The following is a 15,110-nucleotide window of genomic DNA, read 5'->3' on the forward strand; positions in this document are numbered from 1 at the left end:
GGCAGACATTCAACCACTGAGCCACCCGGGTGCCCCTACACTGTTTTGTTTTGTTTTTTTTAAGATTTTATTTATTTATTCATGATAGACAGGGAGAGAGAGAGGCAGAGACACAGGCAGAGGGAGAAGCAGGCTCCATGCAGGGAGCCTGATGTGGGACTCGATCCTGGGCCTCCAGGATCATGACCTGAACCAAAGGCAGGCGCTAAACCGCTGAGCCACCCAGGGATCCCCCCACACTGTTTTTATACATAATGCTTATATTATACACTGCTTTCTACTACAGCATATACGCATGTATACACACTCTGCTCATATATATGGGTATGTATGTATTTGCACATAGATATGAGCATAAGTATATCCCACTCCATACCTTGCTTTAGCACACTTAATATAGTTTTGAGGTTTTCCTTTTCAGTGCCCATACAGCAACTGCCTCCATCTTTTCGAAGGCCATAGGGTATTAGAGTTTAAAGATGAAGAATAAAGGATTTAACCAATAATTAATTAATTATTTAGGGACACTGATGGCATTTCTCATAGTTGGCTACTGTTAACCGTGTGCAATAAATATCCTTGTAAATGGATCCTCTACCCACTTTATTTGTAGGTTAAATACTCAGAAGTGGAATTACTGGCCATTTGGCATATGGACATTTGATAACTTGGTAACTATTGCCAGCTTTCCCCCGTGGAGTGTGAGCCAATTTATATTCTCACCAGCATTATGTGAGGTGCCTCTCTCTCCACACCCCTCCCAATACACTATGTTATCAGACTTCTTGAATTTTGCCATTATGGTAGTATAAAATTTATCTTATGATAGTTTTATTTTTTTTCTCATGATAGTTTTAATTTGCATTCTCCATATCATAAATGAGTCTGATTATATTTTTAGTATAGACTTATTAGGAGCAATTTGTATTTTTATCTGTAAATGCTTCATATTTTTGCCATTCCTCTACTAGGCTAGTGGCCTTTTCTTTTTGATTTGTAGGTACTCACTATATATTAAAGAAATAGACCTTTATCTGTGGCAAAAGTGGCAAGTATTTTCCCCGGGTTGTCGTTTATCTTTTCCCTTTGTTTATGCTACACAGAATACATCGATTTTATGTAGTCAAATTCATGACTCTTTTCCTTTGTGGCTTCTGGATTTTTATGTCATACGTAGAATAATTTTTCCATTGCAAAAGGATAAATTTAAGAATTTTTCTCAGAACATCTTTTAGTATTTTATGGGTTTTTTTTCTTTATATTTGTACCTTTGATTCATCTGGTTGTACTTGATTTTGTTAGATGTGAAGTGTGAGGTCAGAATCCAACTTCAGATTCTCAGATGGTTCCTGAGTTTTCCCATTAGGTTTTGACTAGTCCTTTTCCTTAGCATTTAAAAAGTCATCTCTATCATATGCTAAATTTCTTTAAACTTAGTTCTATTCTTAGTCTACTATTCTGTTCTATCGACCTGTCCACCTCGTCACACTACTTGAAGTCTTTTATAATATATTTTAATGATAAGCCTAATTTCACCCTCAGCATTACTCCTGCAAGTATTTTTCTAAGGATTCTTACTTATCTTTGCATGTAAGCTTTAGAATTTAGTTTAAAAACAAACCTAGTTTGTCATTTTATTGGGATGCTTATTTAGTTTTAAATGATCAGTGTTTGGAAGGTAAATTACTGTAAAACTTCCCAACGTGGAAAAATAGGAAATTCTTGCCCACCAGGAAGTTCCTATTCATGAGATTATGATGTTTCCATCCTTAAACTGCATTTCAACAATGAAATAAAAATATCCAGTGTCTTGGTCCTGCTGCCCCCACAAACTTTTCCCATATCTTAGCTTTTTAGAAAGTTAGCAATGTAATTAAAGAAGAGCCACAATGATATACCCTCGACCAGGTCTTCAAGTGGACAGACTGGACTCTTTCTTTGGACAAAGAGAAGGCCAGCTAATGAAGCAACATCCTCCTCATATGCCCAGTGGTGTGTGTAAAAGATTCCTTTCCTTGGCTTCTTATCCTTTCTCTCCAAACTCTCCCTTTCTTCATTATCTTACAAAATTAAGAAAAAGACGGTTCCTTACCATATGGAGGGAGACCACCAAAATACTAGAGGACTTTTGTCTCAAGGGTCTTGCAGTTTTCATGGATGCTTTGGATCAGGGCCTCTGTAGATGTGGGACGCTGGGGGCGGGGGAGTGCATGGGCTTGAGAGCTCCTCCCTGTCTCAAACCCGAGCCTATGTGGTACTGAGCATGAGGACCACCGTTAAAGCCTCACAAGAAGTGTTCCATAATCGTTTACATGGTGCTTACTAAGCAGTTCATTAGTACCAATAACAAGTGTTTTGACTCTTCTCAGATGCTCAAATATAAGCTAAAAAATAGCAGAGCAAACGTTATAGAGTATTCTAGAACCCATTCTTGAAGGCCCCCTAGCACCTTTCTCAGAACACCCTTCATGCCAAGGGCATGGAATTGCAATTCCATATTTATACAACCCTCTCCCACATAGGCAGCCTGTCCATTCTGTTTGCAGAACTCTAGGACTCAAGGTGCACGAGAAGTACACACAAAATGTAGAGCAAACAAATGCCCGTAGCTCAACAAACTAAAAATGTTTAAATGGTCCTTCTTACACATTGAACCTGGCCAAAATCATAGAGCCTAAATATTCCTATAAAATCTCAGATGGCATAGTTTTACCGGAAAACATTCTGGTGCATGGAGAGGTGGACTGTTACCATGTGGCTGTGTTTTAGTTACATGTTCCAACCCCCTCTTATAGGAAGCCCCATTCATCAACGGCTGTGGCTTCTGGGTCAGCAGCCATTCCTTCCAAGTCAGATGTTGCCTACACAGTGAACATGATTGATTAGCTACCCATGTGCTCTAAAAACCCAACCAACAGGATAACCTAGGACAGTATCCTGGAGGGGCTCATTATAACAGAAGAGACGGTTCTCCTTGCTCCCATTTACGTGAGCTGTCTTTGGGCCTGCCTGTTATTTACTACTTAAAACCCTTGTTTTATTTTCCCAGGGCAGGATAGAGTAGATGAGTCACAGATAAAAGATTCATTGTCTACACCTAATGTTTGGGAGCCGGTGTTTCTTCATTATTCAGTGACGCTGTCTCCCTCCTGTGGATTTGTCCTGAAACAGTGTCCCAAACACCAGAACAAAAGAGTCGCTCTGCTCTCCTGACACTGCAGTTAGGTGAGACAGACACCTGTCATTACCAGCATCCCAGCGAGACCCCTCCTGGGAAGATACCACGGGCTTAAGGCAGGCAGGCCCCGACGGACATTCCAGCTCTGCTGTATTTTAACCATGCCCACTTTGGATCCTTTAACTTAATTTCCCCCAATCTAAGGTTCCTTATCTGTCAAAACGGGATCAACAATACCAATCTCCCAGCACCGTTGTGCAGTGTAACCAGCTCACATAGGGAGAGGTCCTCGAGGGAGCCTGGAACATGGGACACATTCAGTCCTCAGTTCATTTTGGCAAGACGGGTTTTCCTGTCTATCACAGCCGGCGGCTGGCAGCCCACAGAATAGATTCCGCCCCCAGACATGTTTTATTTAGTTGAACACTGTTTTTAAAACTGTAAAATGTCCAGTTTGCCATAGGCCCCGCCACTCTCAGCTGTCCGTGCAGCCTATTTCGTTCGTTACCTGCACTGGCCTGTCCCTGTAGACATTTGAGGTTAAGACTCTTGCCCTATATAATGGAAATAACAACCTTAGGAGACTAAAATTCCTGCCTCATTAATTCAGAATGTTAATGTCATTTGTAAATATCCTTTTCCACAGAGCAATCCCTTGAGCGTATGAATACAGTAAGCAAAACAAGTAACCTGAGAGGTCAGGAAGGGAATGGAAATGGAGGAGAGAGGGAGAGAAGGCTGCTATTGAGCACGGTGGCATTTCACTTTTACAGGGACCTGCTTCACATCTTGGAAAGAAAAGGATCTCTCTAAGTTATTATTAGTACTATAATCAGCTTCCAGGATATTAGACATCACTGCTACAAACATCAGTGCTATAACTCGGCCAGACATGCCCTTAGGATTCTGGTTATAGATCTGAAGCATTCTTCCATTGGATCCTAATGGGCTCCTGTGCCCTCATAAGAGGCATTACCTTCATGGCTTTCTCATCTTTACTGCTTTTTGGGTGACTAACTGGCTCCAATTTACAACTGGCTCCATTTACTTACATCTTACCGTCTCAAATATCACTAAAAATTTTCAGAAAGAGCGGACGATATTTTTTTGGCATTTGCAAAATTTGGACACAGCCAATCTGCTACTGCTGAGTAGTAACTGATCTACGAAGGAGCTATCACATACATAGAAAAAGAGTTTTCTCAAACGGAGAAAGCATCTCACCCGATACAACAAACATGGAGTAATAGTGGATTCCCAGTAAGGAGAAGGTAACAGTCAGTCGCTGTTTGTCCTTTCTCCCAGAGCTCACCTAGCCCCGCAGGGAAAATCCAGGCTACTCGGATGTTGACCCCCGACTCCTCTGAGTCATCTTCCTTCCTTGGAAGCTGAAACTCCATAGGCCTGCTGACTTCACCACCTGAGGGAATTGGCATACACTGTTAGCCTTTTCTGAGTCTCCATAACCTGGCAGGCTAACAATGAGCAACCTTTTAAAGCGTCGGTTTGGCAGACTTCCGGGGTTCAAAGAGGAGAGAGAGAACTGCTTAGCTGGTCTCTGCCCAGGGAGTGTCAGCAGCAACTTTGTGTGCTGAGGAAGCTAAAACTTCCTTGTGCCAGCCACCAGTTCAAAATCTGGTAAGAGGTTTCAATCTCAAGTAATTCTGGGTGTGACAGAGAAAAATAAGTGACAACAGCCAAAGACTACTTGGAGCTCAGAAAACTCACTCAAATTAGTCTGAGCAGAAATGGGAATTGATTGGCTCAGGTAACTGGGGAGCAGAGAGGCACAGCTGGTTGGGTGGCATAGAGCTAGAGCCAGGGCATTTGAAGGAAACCATAAGACGTGTCCCCTTTTCTCTGCCTCCGATGTATGTTTTGGCTTCATTCTCTACCAGGCTTTCCTCACGCGTCCTGGCAGCTCTAATGTCATGAGTCCGTTATAGGTTTTATCACAGCAAAAGAAACATGAAAAGGAAAACCTCATTTCTAGCAGTTCTAGGTAAAACCTAGAGAGAGCTCTGATTGCCTTGGCCTGAGCCACAGCCCCACTCCTACACCAATTGCTGGGGCACTCTTGTTGGTCAGGCTTGAAGTGCGTACCTACTCAGAGCACATGGAATGGGTTCTATTAGCAGAGGAACAGTAAAGGGACAGCGTATCGCTTCTGCTGTCTCTTACAGTTCCCTCATAACCCACTGGCATAAAAAGTTAACTCATAATTCCCCGAAACAAGTAATCAGCTGGAATTCTCCGACACTTGCATGGTGTGACAGAAAGTAGAGAGACCTACAGCAAGACATCCATTCTCTCCATTAGAGATTGCACGGGGCTGCTAGTAACTGCGATCTGAAATCATAAAAGCCTAAACAAACTAGAGATTTCTTTTTCTGTCTGATTCAAAACATATCCAGAGGAATCCACTCTGTACTGCTATGGTAAGGTAGTTCCATAGCCATCAAAGACCCAGGCTCTGTTTATCTTTCCTTAGCACATGGCTGCCATAGTCAAGATCGCCTCATCGTCACAAAGTGGCCACTGTAGCTCCAGCCATCATGTTACTATTCCAGCACCAAGGAGATAAGACCAAGATGTACCTTCCAGCTGAATAAACTCCCATAATAAACTAAGCTCGGGGGAGGCTAAAAATGCATATTGGGAAGGCAACTAGCGATCTCTGTTAGAGATAGGAGAGTCCCGGCAGAGTAGATGCCTCTGTCCCCAAACGGGACGGGAGTCCTAAGGCTGTCGCGCCCTTTGAACTCCATGGCATCCTAGCCTGGGAAGAAGCCAGTAGTACGCGGTGCCCGGCATAGTTCTGTGTTGTAACATAGGTAGATGGTTATCATTAACTCTCTGACTTTGGCGAATTACACACTTAAGATTTATTTTAAGGCTGGTCTCTTTAATGTGAATGTTTAAAAACATTTATTCAAAGAAGTCTTGGCTGGCTTCTGTGCTCCCCATTATTGTTTGAGTATTTGTTTTTCGAAGCAAGTTTTAAAATCTGCTGGAAGCCTCCTGTGGTAGTTAATACATTATCTTAAGCAATTTAATGCAAATTAATTTTTACACAACCTTGAGTTTCAAAGGCCATTGAACTGGGGAGAGAAAGAGTGAGGTTTAGGAGGAATCTGTTTGTGCCTCCCATCTGGACCCCACAGCCAGCTCCATCTGCTCTCACATGTCGTAACTAACACTTCGGCTACTCCCCTGCCAAACACACACACCATGTGGAGTTCGGCTTTTTTTTTTTTTTTTTTTCCTTAGGAAAATGTTAGAAAGATACATAGCAAGATGCGAATTTCAGGCTTTCTAGAAAACTTGATGGGGTTATTTGGGCATTTCAAAATTCTGCTTTTGTACCATGACCCAAGTTTTCCATTGGCTTGTATGGGTTGTTTTGTTTTGTTTTTTCTCTTGTTTTGTTTCTGGCTTCCATTCTCTTTTAATGCCACAATTCTCTTTTTCTGGTGGAGTCTTCCAGCACGTGCATATCACACGGGAGCCACTGAAAGGCTCAGGGCAGAGAGCGGTGAGCTGGGACCTGTGGCTACGAGGTGGACAGTTGGGGGGTGGGGGGGAGGCCAGCACCCCCCGTGGGAGAGGAGCAGGTTAGAGCAGTTGAGAAGATGACGGTAATCTAAACCAGGGTTGTGGACGTGGCAAGAAACTGACACACAAGGACACTTTGGAAGCGGGACTGATGGGACCTGGTGATGGTTTGAATGTGGGGGGAGCGGGAGATGTCATGGGTGACTCAGAGGTTTCGGGGCTCAACAGGTAGGTGGAGGTGATAATGCTCAGTTCCCTGAGAGTAAACTGAAGGAGGAGGGTTTGGAGGAAGGTGACAAGTTCAGCTCTGGACCAGCCAGTCGCTGTCCCTGGCCTTTGCGGTGCGACATACAAGTGGAAGGCTGGCAAGCCGACGTGCTTCTTAGCCAACTGCAGCACTGCCGCCTGGCGTGCAAAATTCAGGAACATGGTGCTTGAATCAGGAATAATCTTAACCTTTGGGAACCAAGAAATGAAACAGTCCAACAATTTAAAAGTCTGGATTTGGGACACCTGGGTGGCTCGGCAGTTGAGCACCTGCCTTTGGCTCAGGGTGTGATCCTGGGGTCCTGGGATCAAGTCCTGTATGGGGCTCCCTGCATGGAGCCTGCTTCCCCCTCTGCCTGTGTCTCTGCCTCCCTCTCTCTGTCTCTCATAAATAAATAAATACAACCTTTTAAAAAGTAAGTAAAATAAAATAAAAGTTTGGATTTGCTCCCTCAGTTGGCCACTTCCTTCTGAAGGCACACACCTTAAGGAGAAGCCTCCTTTGTTCCCAGAGATACTCTGGCCTGTCACAGGAGTTCAGGGGAGTCTCAGGGCCTGCCGCGCTTGCATGCTCCTTGCCCCTCCCGTGGAAGGTCTGAGCATAGGTGACACCAACTGGTCCTGTCATCAGTGCTTTTCTATTTCAAGATACCAACCTTCAAATGGGCTTCTTGACATTTTCACTCAGCAAGTAAATAGTCATGGTAGTAATCATAACTTCCCAACGGGGATATTGCTTCAAACAGATAGTGGAGATGGGCTCCAAGTCTGATTTTATAGTTTATCCAAAAATTGATATTAAATACTTTATTTTTTTAAGATTTTACTTATTTATTTGAGAGAGAGAGCAAGTGAGCACAAGCAGGGGGAGCAGAAGGAGAGGGAGAAGCAGGCTCCCCGCCGAGTGGGGAGCCCCATGCAGGGCTTGATCCCAGGACCCTGGGATCATGACCTGAGCCGAAGAGAGACACTTAACCCTCCGAGCCACCCAGGCACCCCAAAGAAATACTCTAAATTCATTCTTTTCTACCATGTGTTGTACCTCTTAGTTTCTGAATATTTCTCTTGGGTGAGGTGGGGGTGGGGAACAGCAGAAAATAGTGTCTTATAGCCAGCACTCTGGAAATACACAGTTCAACCATAGGAAGTAAAAACCACCTTCTCTTTTCAGCCTTTTATTTTTTTTAAAGATTTTATTAATTTATGCATGAGAGACACAGAGAGAGAGAGAGAGAGAGAGAGGCAGAGACACAGGCAGAGGGAGAAGCAGGCTCCATGCAGGGAGCCTGACGTGGGACTCAATCCCGGGTCTCCAGGATCAGGCCCTGGGCTGAAGGCAGGTGCTAAACCGCTGAGCCTCCCGGGCTGCCCTCTTTTCGGCCTTTTAAAAAAATAAATGAATAGCCAGCTCAGATAACTCCCCCAAAGTTTTGAAAAGGCTGGACATTTTTAAGTTCAAAGACAAATGTGGTTTTAATTTGCTGGTGCTCCTTTATGCCCCCTTCCAACAACGGAGGATAGAAGTAATGACTTTTTCTACGAACATGGCTTTCTCTTTGTTTATTTCCTTGTCCCACATCTGCCCCATGGATCCAACAGTTGAAGTCCAAGAAGTGATTGCGGTCAGCTAATAAGCACACACTGGGCCAGATGATAGCAGACGTGGATCATGATGGCAGGGAGAGAGCAGGGCCAGACTCTGACTCCTAGCAGCTTGGCGAACTGATAAAAAAAACATGGTCTCAGGAATAATGGTAATAAGAGAGAATCCTATATTCATTTCCCAAGAGGGTCATTCCGGGATTGTTTTTATAGCAGGATTCTGTAGCAGGTCACGACGTCCTGACCCCACTGGCAGCCACTGGCAGCAGCTGTCGGAGCCGTACCCTCTCCTCCTGCCCCTGCTCTGTGGGCAAAGCAGAGGAAAGGCTCTCGGTCCCCAGGGTCACTGTGGGAGGAGCTAGAGACGCAAACATGAAAGGCCTTGTTTCCACTCTCCATGGGAGCCCGTGGGATAGTACCCCAAGCAGAGCTGTTTAGAACCAGGGATGAGGGACCTCTAACTGCCGGCTGTGATAAAGCAACAGGGGAGAAAGCATGAAACCACAGTGTTGTTGAAACAGTCTGCGTGCAGCACAATATGGGGATTCCGGAGAGAGGGGAGCAAATGAGGTGAGCCCTACAACTGTCTTAGCTAACTACGGAGACAGCTTCCAGGCACAGCCCAGGGAGGGAAACACGGGCAGAGCCCCAGTGGTCTCACTGAGCGGGGGTCTGGGGAGGCCAAGGAGGCTGGAGGTCCCAGGGGAGAGGACCAGAGAAGAGGCAGCTACCAGAGAGAGAGAGAGAGCGAGAGAGCGAGCGTGTGCGCTCCAGAGATCTGCAGCGTGAGCTCCAGTGCTGTTCACCACATGCATATGGGGCCCTGGTCTGGCTGAGGAACAAGTACAACAATCTCCAGAGCTCACATAGGCTGGGGAATAATCCATGCTCCCGCCAGCCAGAATATTAAAACCTTGAAACATCGGAGGTACCGTGTGTACAGTTCCTTTATGTTGTCTCAGTAGTGGACCCAAATCAACCCCAGACTAAAGGCTGCTCTGGACCAACCTAGCAAAGCTGAAAAGCAAGCCTCAAAAGGACCAGATTATTTCCAAGTAGCCTAGCTGCATCCCAGAACAAGACTGAAAAACGTTTAAAGAAATGCCAAAATAAATAGATAAACAAGTAAAAATCCAGCATGCAACAGCATCCGATTCACAATGGCTGATATCCAGTCAAGAATTACCAAGCATGCAAACAAGCAAGAAAACTTGGCCCAAAATAATGAGAAAAAATGAATCAGTCAATATAGACTCAGAAATAATATAGATCATAGAATTGACAGAGAAGGACATGAAGACATTTATGTCTCATATGTTCAAAAGGGTAGAGAAAAGATCAAGCATGATAAGCAGAGTCATGGAAGATATAAAAATCGTCCAAATCAAACTTCTAGGAATGAAAACTACAACTTTTCAGAGGAAAATGACAATAGAGTGCATTCACAGCAGATTAAGGTCTGCAGAAGAAACTCTCAGTGTCATAGCAATCGAAAATTAGAATTTGGTCCCTCTCCTCTCTCTATACTTCAAGTGCTAATTTCTACACAGTACATTTGGGCTCGCTCAAGCATCATAATGATGTTGTTCCACAAAGTTCTGATTTCACCCCGTCTCTAAAACATCCGAAATGGTAGAGGAATCAACTTAATTATGCACATACACATACATACATTGTCTAGAGTGCATTAAATGTATACATAGACATGTTATACACATACGTATACATGTATATATTTTTATATATATGCTTACACATGCATAAAAGGTTTCTTGAAGGATACCCAAGAAATCAATAACTTTGGTTGCCTCTAGGAAAAGAAACTAAGTGTCTGAGGCAGGCATGAAGGGAGATTTTACATTGTACCTCTTTTGCCCTTCATATCCATTGGACTATGTGAACCTATTATTTATTCAAAACATAAATAAATGGGGCGGCCCCAGTGGCACAGCGGTTTAGTGCCGCCTGCAGCCCGGGGTGTGATCCTGGAGACCCGGGATCGAGTCCCACGTCGGGCTCCCTGCATGGAGCCGGCTTCTCCCTCGGTCTGTGTCTCTGCCTCTCTCTCTCTCTCTGTGTGTCTCTATAAATAAATAAAAATCTAAAAAAAAAAAAAAAACAGTGTGGAATAAACTGTACCTGCTGGTCAAGGGGACTCAACCACAGAGTGAATGGAATCAGGAAGGAAGTGGGGTCCTGTGGCCACTTGGATGACTAGACGCCCAGGGCTGTGTTCCGGAGAGGGCACGTACCAAGGTGCGTGGGCCTGGCAGGATCTGGGAGCCCCCGTGATAGCCATACAGTTGCCCCAAGGGATAATAAGCAGCACATCCCAAGTTGGGTTTTTTGGTCAGTCCCAACCCTGACCTACGTACGCCTGCAACAGCACACGAGTCATCAGTCCCACGCTGCTCAAGTAGATTCCGGCTTCGAGGCCCATTAGGTAGACATTATCAGGATATAGATTTCAGCTCCAGATAAGGAACGACATTCTAAAATCAGAACAACCCAGGCGTTCACCGCCTCTGGACACGTTTAAAACACGTTGTAGTTTTCATTGAGTTCCGTTGCATTTATACGGAGAGTGACTAGACAGGTGATAACTGTCCCCTTCTCTTTTGCTAAGTGAAGAGCAAGTCAAACAAGACTCGTGAACAAGTAGCATTTGCACAGAACTCATCAGGTGTCACTGATGAGAAGCTTTTAGGCATATCCATATCTTTCTAAATAGCGTGAGCAATTATCTGACTGACAGCACAGGATGGGATTTTTGCTACCTTTACCTAGACCCGGCACCTGCCAGAGGAAAACGATATTCTAATATGGCAATTCCGTGTTTAATTAAAGAGAATATGAAACAAAGAGAAGGAATTCTGAGAAATATGTACCGCACCCCTCCACACCCCCAGAAAGTTTTTTTTTATTCACCACAAAGGTAGCAAGAGGGAGAACAAAGAGCTAGATAAAGGAAAGAAATCTCTGTTTGGGACTAAGCCAAATAAACTTAAATGGTTTAAGGAATAAATTGGTGGAGTAATTCGAATCATGGGCAGGTGCTATGAATGTAATTTAGTAAATGCTCGGGAACCTGCCAAAGAAGAGAAAAATGTGTTGCTTTTGAGATCATTTCCCAGCAGCTTCATAAAAGAAAACTGATTACAGGAATTTAATAAGTAAAACAGAGCCAGAAATATAGTAATCAAATGAGTTTTTAATTACATTTCAGGCAGAAAAAAAATTCCAATTTGTGCTCCTGGGATTAAAAAAAAAATAAGTTCTAGAGAAATGCTTTTGTAGCAGGAAAATAACATAAACACTAATTTCCATAGGAATTATAGTAGTCAGTTTAATTAAAAGGCTTGATCAGAGTGAAAAGGAGCCAGTGCCAAACTATACTAAATAAAACCGTGGCATTCGTTGCTACCCCACATGGTTGTCCAAATAAAAACATTGTGTATGGAGCAGAAAGCCGTAACCTGCATTTTTCTCGTGAAAATAAAGGGGATTTTGATCACTACCTGAGTTATTATGTTGCTATGTTTTGTTTTCATATGGAATAGCTAATAAATCTGGTTTAAAATTAAATGCTGATTAGTGTAATAAATACCACTTTTAAGAGAGAGAATATGCTCCGTTTAAGAGCCATCAGTGTGAGGGGACACCACTTCAGCCAAGTTGGCGGGCTCACGGCTCAGTAGGATCCCTGGTCACTACTGGGCTTTTCAACACCCGCTTAACTAACATCTCGTTGCATTTAAGTCATATCCTTTCATACTGTGGAGTGAGGGTTATTTGAGGGGATGAATCCGGTCTCACCGGTGATCTGCGCTCTACCCTCCACACGAAGGCCTGTTCTTTGCGCTGGGAGGCTTTGCTGTTGAGCAGCCTCTAACCACAAGTCCTGCGTGGAGAAGGCTGTTCAGGAGGTAGGCTGAAATTGCAGTGGATTTGGGGTGAATGGGACACACCGGCAAGGTGTCTACACGGAGTGGGGGTATGTTTGGCCACAGAACGCAGACCCAAGGCATAAAGTGGGCCAACTCCCTTTCCATGGGCTAACAGGGCCACAGCTCCATGGTCCCCGCTCTATTCATTACTGTGTTCCATGACAGAGGCCACCCAGGTTTTATAAGGCTGGAAGTGTATGCCATTAGAGAGTAGGGGGCTCTGTTTTTTTGAATAACAAAATTAAGTAAAAGAGAAAATATTTAGGAGAGTCCTGCAAGTAGGGCCCGGAATCCTTCATTAGCCTCATGGTGAGCTGGCTCACCTGCAGGTCCTCTTCCCTCCTCCCCTGGCTGCAGCCTGGCCCCTTCCTGCCACTGCCTTCCCTCCGGCCCATCTCCCTACGTGTTCACATCCCCATCTGTACATTTAGCACAGCTCAGCTCCCCCATCTTTGGTGTGAAAAATGAACACCTCTCGGGATGTTAACAAGCCTTATTCAGGTGAGTCCACCCGGAACCATCCGTGGTGGACAGATGTAGCTTGGTAAAAACTTAACCTCGTGGTTTATTGGGGCACCTGGGTGGCTCCGTGGTTGAGCGTCTGCCTTTGGCTCAGGTCATTATCCTAGGGTCCTGGGATCGAATCCCGCATCAGGGTGTCTGCTTCTCTGTGTCTCTCATGAATAAATAAAATCTCAAAAAAAAAAGTTCATGGTCTATTGGGATGTGGAGGTCTCCACGGTGGGCAGCAATATACATACTCATAGGTGGAGCTGGATATTCTGTGCCCTACGTGTCCCAGATTTGTGTGATGTGGATTGAAAACGGGGTCACCAGCTACCTGGCCGCCCCCGGGGGCGGGACGCAGCCGCCGTCTCACTCCGTCTTCCCCGCGGGTCCCCGGGAGGAGCCCGTCGGCCCGGACAGCCCTGGCGGCCCGCCCCCGCCCCCTCCCCGGGGAGGCCCGGCCTCTGCTCCACCTGTTTCCTTTTGTTTGCTCCAGGCCTTGGTGAAGGTCAACGCGAAGCTGAAGCCCATGCTGGACTCGGTGGCGGCGAACCGCGGCCAGTGGGAAGCGCTGCACCGGGAGGGGCTGCGGGCGGCCGCCCCGCCCCCCGCCGCCGCCGCCGCCGCCGCCGCCCCCGCCCCCCGGCCCTGAGGCTCCCGCGTCGCCCCCGGCTCCTCCGGCTGCGGACAGGCACAGAGGGGAGCGGGGGCGGGCAGCAGGGGCGGGGGACAGCAGGGGCAGGGGCAGCGCGCCCGGCCCCCCTCCGCCCCCCTCCACTCCCCCTACCCCAGGGCCCGGCTCGCCCCGCCCAGCGCCCCGGGGCTGCGGGGGCGCCAGGCTGAAACCCGGCGCCGGGACGACGAGCCGGTCCTGCAGCCCCTCGGCCGCCCCGGAGCCCCCGCAGCCCCCCGCCCCTCGAGCCCCCCCCGCAGCCCCCCCAGCCCCCCGCAGCCGCGAGGCCGCCCGAGCGCTGCTCCGCTCCGCCCCGCCCCCCGGCGCCCTCCACGGGCTGCGCCAGCGCCGCCGGCCTGTATCCAGCCGGAGCGGAGCGCCGCGGGCCGCGGGCCCAGGAGGCCGTCTGTGCCCTGTAGAGGTATTTCCTCTTGTATCCTAGAGCTTCTAATGATGGAGCAGAACCTTCAGAATTGCCTGAGAGAGAAACCCTAGTATCCTCACAAGTACCAGTCATTCCTAGGTCTCCCCCGAAAAGGCCCACAGTAGGGAGACCGCAGACGCGCTTCTGTGACTGGTGTTGATCCGTTTGTGACACTGCACTTGGGGTCCCCCTTTCCAGTTTTTTAAAAACTGAACCTTGGCTGTAGACCAAGTCTTCTCCCAGGAGGAATGGGTTACTAGACCTTCATTAAAGGAGGTCCACAGCCGGCTTTACCACCAGTGACACACGAGCACTTGGGAGCTACTCCCAACGGCAGGGGCCTCCCGGGGACACAGCAGAAACACCGAGACCTGGAGTCCTCTTAGGGATAAGTTTTTGTACACCACTTAAGGTTCCCACCCAAACCAACCTAAAACCCAATGCAGTGGCCCCCAATGCTTGATTTTTCCTTAAGTATAGGAAATAATAGTCTGGCCAGAGGACACATATTCTCCAGGAAGCTAGGTTTCTAACAAGAATAAACTGCATTAGATTGATGCAGTGACTACAAAACTGCCTTGCTCCCCATTTTACCTGAGAGATTGAGGACGTGGTTTGACTCGTCCAAAGAACACTGGACTAGAAGCTACACTTCCCACCCTGGCTCTGGCACCACTGATAGCATGACTTTGGACAAGTCACCTAACTCCTCCCAGCCTGCTGAGTGAGATTACGTTAGGACAAGATTTTCAAACATATTTGAACCTTAGAACTCTTTGTGCAAATAAATCTTACAAGGGATGTCCAAGATATAAAACATCTAAAAGCTAAAAATTCGCTGTTTGAAGCCAAGCTGGGGGGGGGGGGCGTCCAGAACCCTTCTAAATTCTCCTCTCGTTGGTTCCATGCATGGTGGTCTAGAAAGGAGCTCTGAGGAGTTGGAAGATCCCTGGAACC

General features: G+C 46.5%; 1 protein-coding gene across 1 annotated transcript in view; it reads left to right on the forward strand.

Annotated features, from left to right (window-relative positions):
* The window catches only part of PDE11A (phosphodiesterase 11A), a 376,450-nt gene extending 362,302 nt beyond the window's left edge, over nt 1-14,148 (forward strand). Inside the window, exons 20-21 of the mRNA XM_055308352.1 lie at nt 13,553-13,666; nt 13,990-14,148. Coding sequence (XP_055164327.1) covers nt 13,553-13,666; nt 13,990-14,148 — 273 coding nt within the window. The remainder of the gene's footprint in view (nt 1-13,552; nt 13,667-13,989) is intronic.
* The last annotated feature ends 962 nt before the right edge of the window (nt 14,149-15,110 follow it).

Source organism: Nyctereutes procyonoides, unplaced genomic scaffold (genome assembly GCF_905146905.1).
Source record: "Nyctereutes procyonoides isolate TBG_1078 unplaced genomic scaffold, NYPRO_anot_genome, whole genome shotgun sequence".
Lineage (NCBI taxonomy): Eukaryota > Metazoa > Chordata > Mammalia > Carnivora > Canidae > Nyctereutes > Nyctereutes procyonoides.